Consider the following 17,207-nt stretch of genomic DNA (forward strand, 5'->3'; position numbering starts at 1 on the left):
GTTTTAGCACCTAATCTTGCATTTTAGAGAACATTTTCAGTAATTCTTTTTCTCTAACATTATCAGTCAAAATGTGAACTTTAGTGTTATTTATGGTCAAAAACTAAAAAGGTTTGACAAAAATCTTTTTACTTTTCTGCGTGTTTCTAATCAAATTATAGCATTTGAGAATTTTTTTTAATTTTGTAGGTTTAAAACATGATGCCTTTAAACCTCGTTTAAACTTTATTTTTTTTGACAACCAATTCCACATCACTATAGGAGTGTTTTACAAAAGCATGAAATTGACTAGAAAAATGGAAAAGTAAAAATTATTTTAAAACATTTTAGTGAACATTATTGTATTAAAAGAACAATCAAGGCAGGTAAACTGCCACATATTAAATTGTAAGACAATTATTTTTTTCAAGTATTTCCAGGGGATCTGATTTCTTTAGAAGGCAAAGAAATTCGAAATTATGAATATACAAAAAGGCAGTTGTCACATATAATCAACTCTAACATGTTTAGGGGGTTCAATGAAAAATACATTTTTGTTTGACTTTTTGTTAAATTTACCCCATCCTAGGAAAATACAAGAAGATTTTTTCATGGACAAAGTTAGGAAATATTTATTCCTCAACTGTAAAGACAATGAACTAACAACATGTTGGTGATCTAAATGGTGTTCATTAGCTTAAATAAAATGGACCAATTGGTTTTTGTTTTGAATATCAATCATTGGCACACCGTAAAGAAAATAGTTAAATCATTGGTCAGGTAGTGCATGTTTGATATGTTAAATATTTTACTTCATACAGTTGAAGTTTAAATGTAAGATAACGCAACTGACTTATTGGCTCTTGGAAATTACTGTAGCCAATATAAGCTGCTGAGGTATGTCATTCATGATGTCATGAGACCAACGAAAAAAAATAAATGGTGGTTCAAACTATGAGAGGCAGCTTCAGACCTTAGCCCAGTTCAGTTATAGAGCCAGTGGTTGTGAGTGTCCTCCCAGCACTGAAGCTCATCCTGACCAAACCACAGAGAGATTTCTCTCTGAGCGCTTTCCACGGAGTCACTGCCGTGGATCACATTCCTGCAAAACAAACACAGTGCAAACAATATCAGGACCAAATAATATTTAACTGAATTGAAAACAGTTATGATCAGTAAATGCTGTGGGACTGATGCATCGCTGAACTGACCTGCCCACTTCCACAGCATAATCCCCTCGGATGGTTCCTGGCAGGGAGTCAGCAGGATTGGTCTCTCCCAACATCTTGCGCGCAGTTTTAACCACATCCAAACCCTGCCACACCTGAACACCAAAAAAAGAGTAAACAGCTTCAGAGAACAGAAGATGACGTTACATAGCCTTGGCCAGTAAACCACTCTCACATCATCTGTCAGGGTGTCAGGTAGCCCAGCTTCATTAACTCCTCACCATGGCAACGATTGGCCCCGAGTTCATGTATTGGATCAGTCCTGTGAAAAATGGCCTGGCTCTCAGCTCTGCATAATGTTCCCGGAGAAGATCCTCCGATGCCTGACATTCAAACAAGAAGACATGATGGTTGAATATGATGAAAACTCACCTCAATGATTTAGGGGGCAAAAATCAAAAATACCTGAATGAGCTTCAGTCCCACCAGCTTGAAGCCTTTTTTCTCAAAGCGCTGCACAATTTCTCCCACCAGCCTTCGATGCACACCATCAGGTTTTATAGCGATAAAGGTGCGCTCGTTCACTCCTGTCCAGCCTACAACGGATGACGACAAATATGCAAAAATGGAAAGAAAGAAAATAAAAGTTTTGTCAATTTAACAATAAAGATACATAAATATATTGACTTTCACACTGCTGTGCTTGTGCACTTTCCTTACACTACAGTAGCTGTACATTGATTTCTAAAACAATTCTGTTTCCAATGAAGGAGCTAAATATATCAACAAATAATTATTGTTAAGAGAATAATGTGAAACAAAAACATTTTACTACTTGTTAATCTGATAGGTGCAATTCAACTAACAGAAGAGTATACGGTGTATCAATCTATAGGTATATTAATCCCATAGGTGCAATTCAGCAATCAAATTGTCCTACACGCAGGTTTTTTACTACATACACGAATGCAGTTTCTTCTTTAAACCACAGAACAATTGCGTGCAACTAACGATATAAAATGACGCTCACTTGAATTATAAGAAAGAATTAACTAAAATTGTTTATCAAATTTCCCATTAACAATTGATAAGACGCACTTCTGCGTCATTTGCTTTGGACCAGATTAATGAACAGCCTGATACGGTAGTACTCCCGCTGTGCTAATATCATGCTGACTCACATGCTCTGTCTGCCTTCAGTTAAGCTGTACTGTAGTCTAATCACACATCGGCTCACCAGTTTCTTCAGTACGCGCATATTTGACCACTGAATCGTCAGGGCCCTGAAGTTGCGACCTTCTTTTCGGTGCCATTGCAGCCATTCATTGCTCACACAGATATTAATAGGATCATGAGTCAACAAATGGACTGAACAACACTGCTGCATGGTGGCACGACTGTTTCCGTGCGGATTAAACACAAACATTGTCAAACACTGAACGAACCCAACGTGCTAGTTAGTGTTCGTAGCACATGGCTTGCACATGTTTAATCCAACATTTCTACTTACCTGTCTGCAGGACGTGGGCGAAAACGGTCAAAAATAGACAAATCATTGTCGCCGGTCCAAGTTTGAACTCGCTGCCAGAAAACCGGAAAAGAGGCGAAAAGACGTAATCATACACGTCATCGCGCAGGCGTATAACGCAACAACTTTCAGACAATCACCAGCAGGCGACGGGTCTAGCATTTCGACGTGGACAAAAACAAAAAAACAAAACAAAACAAAATAATTTACAGAAAACGTGCCTTCGTTTCTCAGCTAAGAGAATTGAAATTTTGTCATAAATTTTTTTTCTCGTCGAAATTCGGAAGAATTCTGACTTTATTCCCATGTGAAAATAGATAGATACATATTATATTTTGGATAAATATGTATATTTGCTATCTCATGGATAGCAAATATACATTTCTGACTTTAAAGTTTAAACCTTAAAATAAAAATGCCACGAAATTCATAACGTCTTCAACATCAAAATATCCCTTGACCATGATTATAGGACTCTAGGAAAAACAACTTCTGAAGGTGGAAAAACCGAACCATGACTACTTTCTTCTGAGAGTAAAATAAAGAATGTTTTTAAACCGTGTCACTGATCTTTGTCTCAGAGCAATGAAAATTGATAATAAAATCTATCTGCCTCCAAATTTTTACTGCATACAACATTGCAGTTATTCACATCCTCAATTTAATAACCGATTATTTTTATAGCAAAATTATGAATTATTTAATAATATATTTAACAACTAAGCACACAATTTTGATGCAATTGGCTCTATTTTACTTTGAATATAGTGTAAAAGAATTATCAAGGCCTTCTGGGTTTCATGTAGTGAGGCCTGAATGAAATGTTTAAAAACAAAAACATTGCAGATAAAACCCCATTTTTCAGGTTTAATTTTAGCGTATAACAATGATAACACTTTTACACATCATGATAGTTACGGACAATGTTTTCCAGTCCATGAATTTGAGTTGTAAACTCACGGTACACTTGACGACTTCTGACAGTTCAGAGATCACACAGCGGTCCCCTCCTTGGCCTGTCTCTCTTCTTCCTGCTTTTTGAAGTAGTCTTTGTTGAACTGCACCTGCCTGTGTAAAGGTAAGGCTGGCTCCTCAGCCAGTACTTTGCCTGTTGTCTTCTTGTACTGCGCCAACAGCATAGCACGCAGCAGTGGTGGGTATGGGACAGAGCGTGGCGGTGGCTGAGGGAGGGGTATAAAGTCCCTGTACTGTTGTTCCATATGTTTAGGAATCAGACGCCAGTCATGATACATAATCTTGTCCACCTCTTTGACCTCGCTCTCCTGTTTACCTGCCAAGGATAAAACATAACCAGGTTACCTCACATATGCCTATTATACAAGAACTACCTAAAATAAATATAATACAATAATACATACTAATCATACAGCAATACAGATATATAATTGTAATATAAAGTTATAGATTAAACGACAGTAACACTGATCTCTGTCTGTGTTATTTTGTAGTCTTACCTTTGTAGGTGAGGATCCCCCAGGCCTTACCATGATCCATGTTCTACAAAACACAGAAACATCATATTCACTACACAAAATTGTTCAATTATCATCATCAAAATGTTCTTTTTGGTTGCCACACTTACTTCAGCCGTGTAGTCAACTTTGACTTTTGTAATCTGCCAGTAACTGGGCTCAGTGTGGTCCTCCAACCAGGACTTGCGGGTGAAAAGTCGGCCCACTCCGAAAAACCTCATGCCTGCCAACAGGGGGAAAAGAGGGCTCTCCAACCGGACATCCCGCCAGGCTAACACGGGCAGCATCTTTCCCGTTAAAGGTCGCGTCATAGTATCATAATCTAGAGCATATTTCTGCGACTCCCGTGGCCTGGATTTGAGCTCCCTGTAGGCCCGGACTTTTCGAGCCATCTCAGCAATAGGCCGAAACTGTTTCTTCCGCACCATGATTGTGTATCTCCGTCACTGAAAATGCAAAACAACACACACACAAAAACGCATTAATAATATAATGACTACGTGCAAAACTCCCTTCAACTCATAAATGCAGACAAAAATCATAATATTTTCATAAATGTTTTTGCAAACGAGAACTGGCAGAATGTACTTAATCTCATGTATTGTTTCATTTGAAAGAAAACTATATTCTGTGGCTGTAGATTCTGAAGTGCAAAAATCAAAATATATCCAAAGTTATTCTTATCGTAAGTCGCACAAAACTTGTTTACTTAAGTCACTTTTAATGGCATAGAAGTAATTGCAATGTGATTGATGTAGTTACATTTTTCTTGAAATCGCATCATTTAAGTGTGTGAGGATTCGATACAGATTGAGCAAGCCAACGTTACTCCTGCTCTACCAAACGTGAGCTAACATAGCTGTGGCCCGATGGAGAAAACAAGTCACTGTGTTAAGAGTTACATATAGCACTTCTTTCGGCAAAACATTGCTTGAAAATACCTAGAAATATGCTATTAATTGTTGTGACGTACCTGAATGTAGATTATGTAGAAGACGCTTCACTTGACCTCCGCACACAGCCAACACACTTGCTTGGTCCGACCGTTAAATCTTCCGTGTTAACTAGGTCCGTACTTTTGGTTCCGCTCCCGAGGATTTCACATTTTAAAACCATAAAAGCTTAGAAAAATTAAATGAAATTGGTTAATAAATATACTGACAAAATTTTTCTGACAGGCCAGTCACCAGCTAGGAAGATTCCCCATCTCGCTGCTAACCTCTCAGACAATATTGTGATACATTAAAAAACTAGACATTTGTGCATATTCAGCATTCGTTTTATTTTCAGCACAAAATCATGCTGATTGAAAAAGGCCAGGCAAGACCTTACGATACCTATAATAGTTGTTTATATGATAATGTATAGAAGAAACACTTGAACTTCGAAATTATGAGTATGAAAAAGTGCTCTGTTGCATCAAAGGTATAGACATACACAGAGAAAAAAGTCCAAATACATCTGCTGCAGTCAACTCACACTAACCAAGTGACATTTTCTGACTCTACAGACATTTTAGCACATTCTCAGTTTTTGAAAAAAAAAAAACCACATCATCCTTTGGTGTCATCATTCACTAGTGCCACGCCAGTGTGTCGATTATGGCAGGGAAAAAAATATTTCCACCATAACTTTAAATGTTGTCTTTAGAAAATGTTTTTTTTTTATTTGTATCTAAAACCAAGACAACAAGAGTTGAACAATATCACTGACTATACCTGCAATGGGCAAAAGTGTGGATTCAACGCTGCAACTTGCTTATATTTATATGGTTCAGGATGTATGAAGAAATGTATATGTTACAAGTACTGGTAGATTATATATCTGACTTAGCTGAGTATTTTGGTGTCAGAGGTGAAGAAAAGATCCATGTTCCGACAAAAAATAAAAAAAATATCATAATGTTTTGTGTGGAACACCTGTCATTTAAATCAATTTCTTAGGCCCTATGTAACAGTACAATATATATAACATGGATTTGGGCTTTCCTCAGAACACTCAAAAAAGTTGCAATTCCAAGTATCCCAAACAAAAAAGGGCCAAATCAAAAATGTTGAAAAAAGTCTCAGTGGAAAACCAAAATAATTCTGCAACAGAAGGAACCAAAATATCATCCTTTGCATTTCTAGGACATCGGCTAAAACACTGATGATAATCTTTTGTCAATTAAATTAAAAAAATAAGAAACAATAAGATCTAACGGCAATGAAAAGTTCCCTAAAAGCAACAAAGTAATAAAATTGCTTTTAACTTTATAACTGAGGTTTTAAAATGTATAGGTATAAATCTTCAAATGATGACGTGGAAAAGCTGGTGGCATCATATATTCATTAATATGAATAAATATGTAAATTTTTTTCCTGAATGTAAGGTTGTGAGATGGGTGCTTTTTTAAATAGCTGCAAAGTTCATTAATGTTCCCTAAACCTGCTACTAAGACTGTGACCTTTAATCAAGTGACAAATAATACTGACTGAGTGACTTTCCCATTGAAAAACCAATGTTAAGTCAAAGGTGCCAGTTGTACAGGTAACAGATGACTCTAAAATATCATGGAGAGCATTAATGTTTTGAAAACATTATACTGGTTTTTGCATACACAATTATATATATAAAAAAACAGAATTTACATTTCCGTACCATCCCTCTGAAATAACCATTATGCAAAAGTATACTTACCAAATCCGGCCATATATTTTTTTTCTTTCCTTCAGTGTCTCACTGTACATTTTACTAAATTATTCCTGCATAATTTCACTGATGCCCACAGATGAATGGCAACTAAGAAAAACAACACTGCATCTTTACACTTGTTATTGAAGCTGGTGTATGGATACCGAGTGAGTGAATTTGAGTTAATGGCATTGAAGAGAAGATCACAGTAATAATGATGTGCAGGCAGAAATACTGCTGTCACACTTCTCCTTCTACAAACCCACTGTCTCCGCTCAAACACTCTCAGTCATTTCTCTCTATCACTCTTACTGATAGTGAAGCTGAGGACAGCTCAAGGCAGTAACACCACACTAGACAACACAGGACAGTCACCTCTGCCAGTGTTTAAGACAAGGAAGGACCAGAGAGGTCCATTCAAGTCCAGCGGCACCTTTTCCTCTGACAGGCTTCGGGGTCGGACGTACAACCCTCTGAGTCACTCTCAGAAGAAGACGGTCCCGCCAAGGGAGGAACGGGCGAGTGTGAGGGACCTTCTGATCCATCTGCTCCATCTTCTGTGGCACTGCAGTTGAGACTGAGAACCCAACCCAGTTTATTGTTGAGTACCTGACGGAGGCCCGGCGGCAGTGGCAAGACGTCCAGGATGTCAATGCAGTCAGGCATCAGCTGACGGAGGCGAGCACAGCAGAGATAGAGCAAAGAGGTGGGAGCAGAACAGGACCTGATCACCTTCATGCTGCTTTTGGCTGCAGTGGAGCAAGCCATCGGATAAAACCTCTTATTCTGGAGCTCTGTAGCTGCAACACCTGCAACATTAGTAAACAAACAGCATTCAGAAATGGTGATAGACTGTCTGAAATGTGATAAAGCTAACAATGACAACTAAGCAAAACACCAAAGCTTTTATTTTTTGGGCATAATCTTAAGACAACTTGCGACATAATCCTATATATTCTTCGATCAAAAACCCAATTATTTCCGAAATCAGTTTTATCACTACCCACCTATGTACTTCCGATTCTTGAAGAAAGTCAGTGTTCCATGCCACATGTCCAGGTGGACCCCAATGATGGATCCCTGCCCAAATCGAGAGGAAAAGTTGGTCTTGTCTCCTTTGTGATGTAACAGGCCTGAAAAAGTTGACATTTTTATATTGTTATATAATATTATATTCAAATAGAAGAATAATTTAGAATGACCATTATCAGATGATAGTGTGTTGCAACTGTCTCACCAGTGTAGGAGAGGCCCCAGCTGTCTGTGTCTTTTCCTAGAAGGCTGCAAAAAGTGTGTCTGTACTTGTCCAGGTTGACATCACACGTGCCAATGCCAACCATCTGTAGATAAATTAAAATCGGTCAAAAATACAACTAACCTCTTAAATGAAACAGAGCATGTATTAAATCATTTTAATTTTAAGACAATGCCTTCCCATACGAAGGAAAACAGCTACTGTCAGGAGGTAGGGGGAAGTTGTTCACCATGTCTGTTCCATACACTGGAGACGTCATCTTTATTTCCCAGAAGTGCTGCCCGTCAGCCAGCTCTTTCGATCCTCGGATGGCAGCTGTTCCACAGCTGTATTCGGAGTGGAAGTTGACCTTACGATTGTCACAGCTAAGTAATGTTGCTGTTGATCGGCTGTTTGTGTCCCACACCCAGTCGAAGTCTACAACGTCAGAAAAGACAGTGGCATGAATCACAAACTTGATCAGAAAGAAATATTGCTTCTTTTCTTGATACTTAGAAATATAGCTGCAGCTTACTATAAACAACTCCAGACCAATGCCATATATGCTTTTACAGTTAATATAATTTTACTCAAAAAATAATCATTGTGACAAAACTGTGAACAAATAACGAGCAGGAAAATGCTACAAGATAACGGTGTGTGATTTAAGTGCAATGATGTTCAAGCATCACTTTCATACCTTGGTCATCCTCTCCACAGTGGCAGTCCTTCACTTGGTGAAAAGCTAGCACACGGGGGCTATACATGGTCTCAGCCTGAGAATTGCAGCCACAGTAGGACTCACCAGTAACAGGGACTGCACTGGGAACGGGAGGAAGCATCACGGCAGAAAAGTCTGCCTCAGAGTCTGAATCACTGTACTGTGGAGTGCAGAAAGAAATGGTGAAGTTAGCAGCATTTGCAAAAACGAATGATTAAAAACCATTCAGCTCTACAATGGTTTATTGTCTGAGGCAGACATTACGGTACATTCCCATGAAGACAATAAATGATAAGACGTGACACAAAGAATTTAACTCTAAATAACTCATTGCCAACAGCCAAGACCACATGAACATAAAACCATTTATAAAAACAGTATGAAAAACAATTTCTCCAAGGTCAAATGTCATCACATCATATGAAACAAAGTGTAAGTACTGCTAACGTTTCCTGCTATGGGTTTAAAGGGATGGGTTTTATGAAGAATTAACAAAGATTGCTTGGACAGATTTTAAGCTTTGTGGAGAAAAAAAGACAACAGACAACACACTTTTTAAACACTTTTAAACTCATGATGTCTAGCTTTAGCTGAGCTCTTACCTCTAAACGCTCATAGTTCCATTCCTCGCTTTCAGAGGCTAGCACCAGTGCCCGGGCATCTGCATCCCGTCGAATCCCTCCCCACACGTATCTCCAAGCACGACTGTTTCTGCTTCGTCTAGACATGGCTGCAAAGAACTCTGTATAGTGGATCCTACAGTCAAGTCAGTTCAGGTCAAATTAAGAAATGCCAGCATCAGCCTTGCAACTGAAAAACACAAAGACAAAAACAAGATAAAAAAAACATGTTTAGCATGGGTTTACAACAGACACACCAAGAGTGGTTGACACATTTGTGCTGACAATGCAAAACTGTTTTTTCCTTTCTGTCCTCTTCTTAATTTCATGATCTAGTCTCATGATGGCTCCTGAAAAACAACTTCAATTGAAGTTGTTTAATTGAAGTTTTATAGAGCATTGGAGAGGAGGTTCAGAATAAAGAACCCTCCGTGCTCCGGGATCCCATGTGGTGTTTGGGTAAACATATCAAAATAATGATGGTTAAAGAGTGTAGAGAGAGAGATGAAGAGTTTGAAGTTGGATGCTCTGGGGGATTTAGTCTCATGAAAGCATCTCTGTCACTGTGTTTAAGACAAACAAATAGGACTTAAGAAGATGCAAGTAACCAAAAGCACACTCTATAGCACATAACCTAATAGATCACAAGATCTGCCACAATATGACTTGCACCTGTGGCTATTTTCATCTGGGGGTAATAAGTTACTTTGGAATTCAGTAAACACCCTGGAAACATACATACTATAGAGTTATCAAATACATTATATTAGAGAAACAATGACTATGTCTACAGCCTTAAGCTGGCAAAGTGTACCTCACACTAACAATGTGAAATGATAAAAAAAACAAGGCCAAGAATATGGGAAATATAATAAACAGCATTTAACACATATATGGACAAGTTAAACCAACCTAAAGGGTAAAACCATTAATACTTACACTACGTACCTCTCAGTTAGTTACACTGTCACATTTGCATTAAAAGTTTTATATGCTTTCAAATTTATTCATATCCTAATGCAGTGTAATGCTCTCATGTCAATGCATACATCACAAAGGCTAGCATTATTTGGACATTTTCTATATAAATAATAAGTTCTGTATGTCTAAAGTTAGGGTTACAGTGTTATTTACAACGACCAACGTAGACAAAGAGTCGGAACCTGTTGGCAGATTAACTGTGGTTAGTCCGGCTAACAGTGGCTAACCCGCTGTAGCTTGTAGCGGCTAACATGCGATAACAAGGTCGGACAATATATTTCTACTAAAACTTCGCTCTGTGTGTATCAATGATTATTCGGTAAGATTAAAACCTGTTCAGGTTTGTGTACACATTTGTGTACACGGTTTGCAAGTTAAATAAAATTTCAATGAAAAACTGCAAGTGGAACAACTCGCACAGTGTAACTGGGTTGAGTTAGCTCACTGTCGCCAACGGCCCTGGATAAACGCTGTGTAAACATTACCTTGGAAGGACTCACAATCGTCGCGTTATGTACAAAAATTGTCTGTCCTGCAAACACGCTGCTGCTGCTACTGCTGCTGCTGCGCCTGAAAGAATCCTACAGTCAACAGACAAATGAAAAGCAGACTGAGCCTTGTTCCTCCATGACCTACTTAACAACAGTCTGACCATAAACAATAACAGGCTCTGTGCTGGTGGAAGCTAAAAGCATCAGCACCGCGGGTTGCCAGGTCTGAACAGCGTCAGCACTGCGGTTGCCAGATTAGAGCGTCACGGACACACAATAATGCGTCAAAAATACACTAAATATAAATTGTGATTGTCTCAAGAAGTAATACTGGAATAAAACCAACCAATATCGAAAAGTAAGATGGCTGTCGTCCCGGATCAGTCAAAGCAATGTTTCTGACTCTGACTCTTGTTTCAACAAGATCGGACCAGTTCTAATATTCAGTTTTCACACAACATTAACATGAAAAATAACAACTCTATTATCTTTATTAAAAGTATCTGTATTTGTTCATGCTCTGGGTCGCATTGCTTTCTCCAGCTGCACCATTTATGCAGAATGTGTTTACTCAGCAACGTTTATTTTAAACAGAGCAGTTGGGTTATTTTTGTATCCTCAACAAATCGCACTTGCAACACAGCAAAATTCCTTAACAGAGAGCTGCAGTTCAAACGACAGAACTGCACACCAGTAAATGTTAGAAGAACCCAAGTAGATTGCAAGATGCTGGATCATCTGAGCATTTGATAATTACTATTACTACACGTAATGTCAATATAAAGATTTAGACTTGCTGTAAGTGATAATGGATTATTTATTTGATCATGTTTTATGAGTTAAACGTGTCTTGGTTGAGCACCAATAGTTCCCACTTTGTTCAATTCTGTTTCTTGGCTGACCAGACCATCCAGTCAGATCGTACTTCTTAAACTAATTTATCCTGGGGTTTTTTTATTACTGCGGTCAAACAATATCGGAATGCTAAAATACAGGGAAAAAATTATACATTTCCCCTAACCGGTACTAGTATGAATAACTATATTTATAAATTGCTAGTGTTAATTTGCAGTTGGCACAAATTATGATTTGGCGGCCTCTAATGGTGTCAGTAAAAAGGTTGACTCATAGAATACTGTGCATGCACAGATGCCAAATAACTGATGCAATTTATTTTGGGCACTTGCGATCTTTTAGCTGATAATACAGTTCATGTGCATTTTCCGTCAGTTAGCTGCTGCTGAGCTGCAGTAGTTTCCACTGCACCTCAACAAAAGGGATACATACCTACATTAGGAACATCCACTAATTTGTTCTGGCCCATGACTTGGGGTCATTGTCGTGCTGAATTGTGACATTCCTTTTTGCTGTGAGGCTTCTAGCAGACACTTTGAGGATTTGTGTGAAAAACAACAGTGATTTTCTCTACCCTGACCTTACTGTAGCCTCTGTTCCTTAGAAGAAAATCAACATGATTTATTGGAAAAGTTCAACTGGGCTAAGATATATACATATACATACTTTATATATAAAATATCATATTATTATAGCCATCAAAAAAGATTATATAGAATGTTGGTTTTTCCCACAAGACAGAAGTATCTGTTATATGTACAGGCCTCTTTGCAGCTACCTTGACCAACTCCATATGCCATTTTCTTCACATTTACACCAGACTCCTATTGTCTTATAAATGGTTATTACTTACTGTCCTACGCATTTCCAGAAGTCCACAAAAAAAAAAGACAGTCTTGACAACGATTTGGAGGAGGTTGATTTTTATTTGGAAATCTGACAGGCATGGCTGAACAGTGACCTCTCACCTTTAAAAAACAAAGACAGCAGCACTACAAGTAAACAATACTAGTGATTGATGATGACATATTGAACACAAATTCACTTACACACACATTCAACAGTCACACATTCTATCTCTCTCTCTCTTTCTCACACACACACACGCTCACCGTCAGCTCCATGTGGACATCCTCCATTAATTATCACACCACATCCAGAGGAATTTCAAGCACTTTGAACAATTACCCACAGTGCAATAATCTAACTATACACAGATAATTTATATGTATATGTATATAGGGTATTTGATATTAACAATATTCCATTTAAACAGCTCCATTTTGTCAATATCTTCATATTTTTCCATAAATAGTGAAAAAAAAAAAACATACGTTGAAAGCTGCAGATTCAAACATGGTCCCCAAAAGAACACGGAAAGAAAACACTAATGTGCGCCACTTTATTCAGCAGTTTCAAAACAGAGGATTACAATCAAAATCACCAACATAAAACAAAAATCCAGAAGGAAGGAATGGTGGGAGGCAGGGGGGCAAACATTTATACTCACACTCACAGCACAGACTGGTTACTACATTTACAGGGGTGGAGGGTCTCTGGATCACTGTACAGATTAAGATCAGACAACAAATCAGGCAGACTGTCCACACATCATCCCACAACAACCAATACATTTTCATGCCCGATCTGTACACAAAAAGGACCTGACACAACTGGATGGCTTTAAACAATATGGATAGATCACATCTACCGAGGACGCAGCAGCCCAAGTCGACCGCCAGCATTGGGGTTTTTTTTCCATTGCCATCCCATCCTGTCAGATCCACAGGGTGTAATGGAAGAAGGTGAAAATCTCCTATTTGTTCTTGCTGCTTTAATGTGGAATGGATGAGATGGTGTTTGTGGATGCACAAACTTATTTTGTGGACAGAATGAGAGCCACAATGAGGCCGTAAAGCCCCAGCACCTCAGCAAAGATCAGGATCAAAATCATGCCTACGAAAAGCCGGGGCTGCTGGGCAGTGCCTCGAACTCCGGCATCACCCACAATCCCGATGGCAAACCCGGCTGCCAGCCCGCTCAGTCCCACGCTCAGACCAGCACCAAGATGCAGGAAACTCCTGTTGAGGAGAGAGAGGGCAAATGCAGTTAGTGGAGATGACAACAAAAAAGTTACAATAACACACTTAAGTTTTCTGTAATTTTACAAGGAAGAACCTGTATCTGAAGAGCAACACAGACATACAAACTCTATTTGATGAGCACTAAGATTATGATTCAACTCCGATGTCTTCTTAGTAAGCATCTAAGTTGTTAGCAATAAAACAATGGGTCATGAACTTAACATCTTTTATTTAAACTATTTTCCATTAGGTGCAGAAACTAAAGCCTCTTTGTAGGAAAAACACTAAAAACCATGGAGGTAAACTCTGCTGATTAAACTACCACTGAGTGAATGTCACACTGCTGGTTTAGCAGTAGTGACCGTTTAATAAATAATCAGCTCATGTAAAAAGGCTGAAAAAATGTGACAAAACAACCCCATGGAGGTAAACTCTGCTGATTAAACTGATTAAAATTTAGTGAAATAAGCAAATATGAACTTGTTATGGAAATAAACTGATATAACCAACACCGGCACATTTTACATTTAAGAAAATTTGAAAAACTGTTATGCTTTTAAAGGTCCATCTTACTTATAGAGAGTGACTCTCTCAGAGATGTTGTTGGCTATCAGCACTGCCACCACTAGCCCATAGATGGCGATGATACCCGCCATGACCACTGGGATGATGGACTTCATGATGAGCTCTGGCCGCATCACTGACATTGCAGCAATCCCTGTGCCGCTCTTCGCCGTGCCATAGGCTGCTCCAAGTGCTGAGGAGGGAGATGAGAATTTGTTCTAAAAGTTCTGACAGACTCGGTGATAAAAGCTCAAGAAATCTAACAAACACGGAAAGATTTTCCATTGCGTTGTTTTTCGTTTTTAACGTACTGACGTCACATTTCGGTCTGGCCCCTCCTCTCAGGTATGATATGCGTGATTGAGTTGCTTTAAATGTTCAATAAGGATCATCTTTCCCATCTCCTTCACTAAATGTTTAATCATGGCATCCACTTGTAAAACTGAAACCGCCTGAAATCCTAGACCTGTTCCAGTGCGAAGAAACAACCAACTCTTTTTGACAGTAGGACAACTGGGAGAATTTAATTAAATGCGGATGCAGTGTCTGCCAACTGAAATGTGTGAAGTATGATTAATACAGTACTCCAAAGGGAAGTGTTGTTTCCCTATGATGCACTAAATATAGCAGATCGGGTTTCAGCTGGAGTCAACTATACAAGTGTAACAGGGGATTCAGACAATCTCATGACCTTCCAATCAGTCTGCCCATTTCATTTTAATGACGTTAAATCGATGTGTATGTCATTTTACACATTTGAAGACGGGGTCATGCCCAAATCAGATTTGAATAATTCGCTCAATAAAGAAGTGTGCTGACTGAAATGAGATGTGGTTTTGAGAAGTTTTAGAATCAAAATCCAAAAGTAGGAAATGAGAAGACAGCCTGCTGGCTGGAGCCTGCTAAAGGCAGAAGCTTCTGGAGGCAACAAACTTAATACACAAACCCAAACACACACATAAATGAACTCCTTAATATCAGCTGCAAGGCTGCCTGCAGCGACATCAGCTGTTTCAGGCCAGGGTGAGCACTCGACTCACATTGAGCTGACGATGTCTTTTCTTAGAAAATGTCTAGTTTAATCAGTGACTAGTGCTGTCATGACTTTATCCAGGGGTTGAAATGCACCCACATCACAAAAGTCTTTAATCCTCTTTAATCAATCAATTTAATTGGGAAAAAACAAGATGATAAAAAAAAAATTCTGTTTACATTAGGAAACATTTATTTACCTAAAACTAACTGGTTGAGAAGCTCTCAACATACGCAAACCCTGTATATAACAGAGTGTGCCAGCATGCAGTCCCAGTGATTTATTTCTTAACATTAAAAGGGAGGTCTGCAGCCATCAACTCATTTAAAGGACTATTGGATGTTTTAGTCACATGGTACCATCTTGGTAATGCAAGTGATTTCATGTCATTGGTAAAGTTCTTTGCTGTTTAAAGTTATATCATTATAGCTATCGTTGTATCTCTTGGCAGATGCTAAGACCCTTTTAGTCTATCAATACAAAATAGATAAATGACAAATTATCACACCACATCTGCACAGTAGCAGAGCAAATTGCGCAACCTTGCTAAGTGCCACGGTTGTGAAAGTAAATCACATGACTTCAGTTCCTATTGTACTGAGACTAATCATACTAAACTGTCAAGTTTCAGTTGTTCTTCATTGCGGTCAGCTGATATTCGGTGATTTCTCCATTATGGCAACCATTGTCCAAGATTGCAAACATGGAAATTCCTTTACTTCCTTAAAATAGACAGCAGATAATGATTGCTGATTGGCCATTTATTCCTTCAACAACCAATTAATTATTTTGTCATAAAAACACAGAATGTGGTTAAAGTGTCAATTGTGTGCATCGAAAACTGCCCAAACAAGTTTGATAATGATTTCTGTTACTCTGTTTAGCCAAAGGTACCAATGTTTACCGACAGTCAACAGTGTAGTGTAATCCAAAAAGATAACATTGGGGAAATTGGATCTAAATAAAACAATGGAATTGTCGCATTGTTCAGGGGATGGGATACGATTAATTTAAGGTTATCGTGAGATAACCATTGATACATGTGATTGTATACATTATAGCCCCTGCAAAAAAAAAAAAAACTACAGCTGTAGGGCAAGAGTCTCGTCAAACAGAACCCTAAAATTATTTAAGACGAGAATGAAGATCTAAATTTTTTTAAATTAGAGTTTTGAGCATACATCCTACAATGATAAATGGGCGCTCAGCCCCATTGGACATCTTTTTATTTTTTATAAAACCCAATGCATTTGCACATTCTACCTTCATATTCATCTGCTCTTGTTTTCTTTGCCCCCTAGTGGAGTAGATTTTATCCTACCCAAACATGGGATTATAGTCTTAAATCCTAAGTAACAGGCCAGTTTTCTTAATCTATCTTCTGACTTTTTTCTTCGTTTCAAACCTGCCAGTAACGATTCAGATCTGCCAGCTTCTTGGCATGTGATCCTGTGTGTAGTATCCTCTAGGGACATTTACCGTCTTGTCATGTGATTTAAAATGCAGCTGACCCGTACTTCCTTCTATGACACACTGGGTGTACCCGGTCTCCTATCCATGAATGAATCGACGGATTTCCCCTTTAATCCTTGCGTGCAGGTCTTGGCCCGTCTGCTATAAAACCACCAAAGCGTAGCCAACCTGCACGGCCATAAGGGATTTCATTTCAGCAAAATAAAAAATATCGTATTTGGTGACCAATCCACAACCGGCTGCTGCGATGTCAAATATAATGTATTAAATCAGATGACAGGTGCCAGCTCAGCACGGCTCTGCGTCACA

General features: G+C 38.6%; 4 protein-coding genes across 5 annotated transcripts in view; all 4 read right to left on the reverse strand.

Annotated features, from left to right (window-relative positions):
• Nucleotides 1-212: 212 nt before the first annotated feature.
• On the reverse strand, nt 213-2,812 carry nme3 (NME/NM23 nucleoside diphosphate kinase 3). Of its 2 annotated transcripts, none has more exons than XM_008330108.3 (5): nt 2,659-2,812; nt 1,614-1,744; nt 1,430-1,531; nt 1,191-1,303; nt 213-1,081 (listed from the first exon to the last, which is right to left on the reverse strand). In XM_008330108.3, exons 1-5 carry the CDS (start codon nt 2,702-2,704, stop codon nt 964-966), a joined length of 510 nt encoding a protein of 169 aa, XP_008328330.1. In that variant the 5' UTR covers nt 2,705-2,812; the 3' UTR covers nt 213-963. The 2 variants fall into 2 exon arrangements, with proteins under 2 accessions (XP_008328330.1, XP_016895909.1); XM_017040420.2 differs by lacking the exon at nt 2,659-2,812 and adding an exon at nt 2,386-2,642.
• A 711-nt stretch (nt 2,813-3,523) lies between these two features.
• mrps34 (mitochondrial ribosomal protein S34) lies at nt 3,524-5,282 on the reverse strand. The gene is made up of 4 exons (XM_008330107.3): nt 5,143-5,282; nt 4,280-4,615; nt 4,152-4,194; nt 3,524-3,967 (listed from the first exon to the last, which is right to left on the reverse strand). Exons 2-4 carry the CDS (start codon nt 4,595-4,597, stop codon nt 3,669-3,671), a joined length of 660 nt encoding a protein of 219 aa, XP_008328329.1. The 5' UTR covers nt 4,598-4,615; nt 5,143-5,282; the 3' UTR covers nt 3,524-3,668.
• Nucleotides 5,283-5,430: 148 nt separating this feature from the next.
• spsb3a (splA/ryanodine receptor domain and SOCS box containing 3a) lies at nt 5,431-11,100 on the reverse strand. The gene is made up of 7 exons (XM_008330104.3): nt 10,884-11,100; nt 9,400-9,607; nt 8,777-8,957; nt 8,327-8,514; nt 8,080-8,182; nt 7,850-7,975; nt 5,431-7,651 (listed from the first exon to the last, which is right to left on the reverse strand). Exons 2-7 carry the CDS (start codon nt 9,523-9,525, stop codon nt 7,260-7,262), a joined length of 1,116 nt encoding a protein of 371 aa, XP_008328326.1. The 5' UTR covers nt 9,526-9,607; nt 10,884-11,100; the 3' UTR covers nt 5,431-7,259.
• Nucleotides 11,101-12,650: 1,550 nt separating this feature from the next.
• LOC103393222 (V-type proton ATPase 16 kDa proteolipid subunit) overlaps nt 12,651-17,207 on the reverse strand; it is a 5,111-nt gene continuing 554 nt past the window's right edge. The window contains exons 2-3 of the mRNA XM_008330102.2: nt 14,402-14,585; nt 12,651-13,825 (exon numbers count right to left, since the gene is read on the reverse strand). Of these exons, the coding sequence (XP_008328324.1) occupies nt 13,621-13,825; nt 14,402-14,585 (389 nt within the window). The 3' untranslated portion in view covers nt 12,651-13,620. The remainder of the gene's footprint in view (nt 13,826-14,401; nt 14,586-17,207) is intronic.

The sequence above is a fragment of the Cynoglossus semilaevis genome, chromosome 17 (genome assembly GCF_000523025.1).
Source record: "Cynoglossus semilaevis isolate Cse_v1.0 chromosome 17, Cse_v1.0, whole genome shotgun sequence".
NCBI lineage: Eukaryota > Metazoa > Chordata > Actinopteri > Pleuronectiformes > Cynoglossidae > Cynoglossus > Cynoglossus semilaevis.

Bases quoted from the DNA above. Each gene is read 5' to 3' on its own strand.
- nme3 (XM_017040420.2), bottom strand. From the start codon at position 2,470: ATGGCTGCAATGGCACCGAAAAGAAGGTCGCAACTTCAGGGCCCTGAC. The intron at 1,532-1,613 runs GTATTTTTGATT...TTTGAATGTCAG, and splicing joins TGGGACTGAAGCTCATTCAG to GCATCGGAGGATCTTCTCCG. The intron at 1,082-1,190 runs GTCAGTTCAGCG...TTTGTTTTGCAG, and splicing joins TATGCTGTGGAAGTGGGCAG to GAATGTGATCCACGGCAGTG.
- mrps34 (XM_008330107.3), bottom strand. From the start codon at position 4,597: ATGGTGCGGAAGAAACAGTTTCGGCCTATTGCTGAGATGGCTCGAAAA. The intron at 4,195-4,279 runs GTAAGTGTGGCA...TGTGTTTTGTAG, and splicing joins AAGTTGACTACACGGCTGAA to AACATGGATCATGGTAAGGC. The intron at 3,968-4,151 runs GTAAGACTACAA...TATCCTTGGCAG, and splicing joins GGGGATCCTCACCTACAAAG to GTAAACAGGAGAGCGAGGTC.
- spsb3a (XM_008330104.3), bottom strand. From the start codon at position 9,525: ATGTCTAGACGAAGCAGAAACAGTCGTGCTTGGAGATACGTGTGGGGA. The intron at 8,958-9,399 runs GTAAGAGCTCAG...TGCACTCCACAG, and splicing joins GGAACTATGAGCGTTTAGAG to TACAGTGATTCAGACTCTGA. The intron at 7,976-8,079 runs GTGAGACAGTTG...CAACTTTTTCAG, and splicing joins CTGGGGCCTCTCCTACACTG to GCCTGTTACATCACAAAGGA.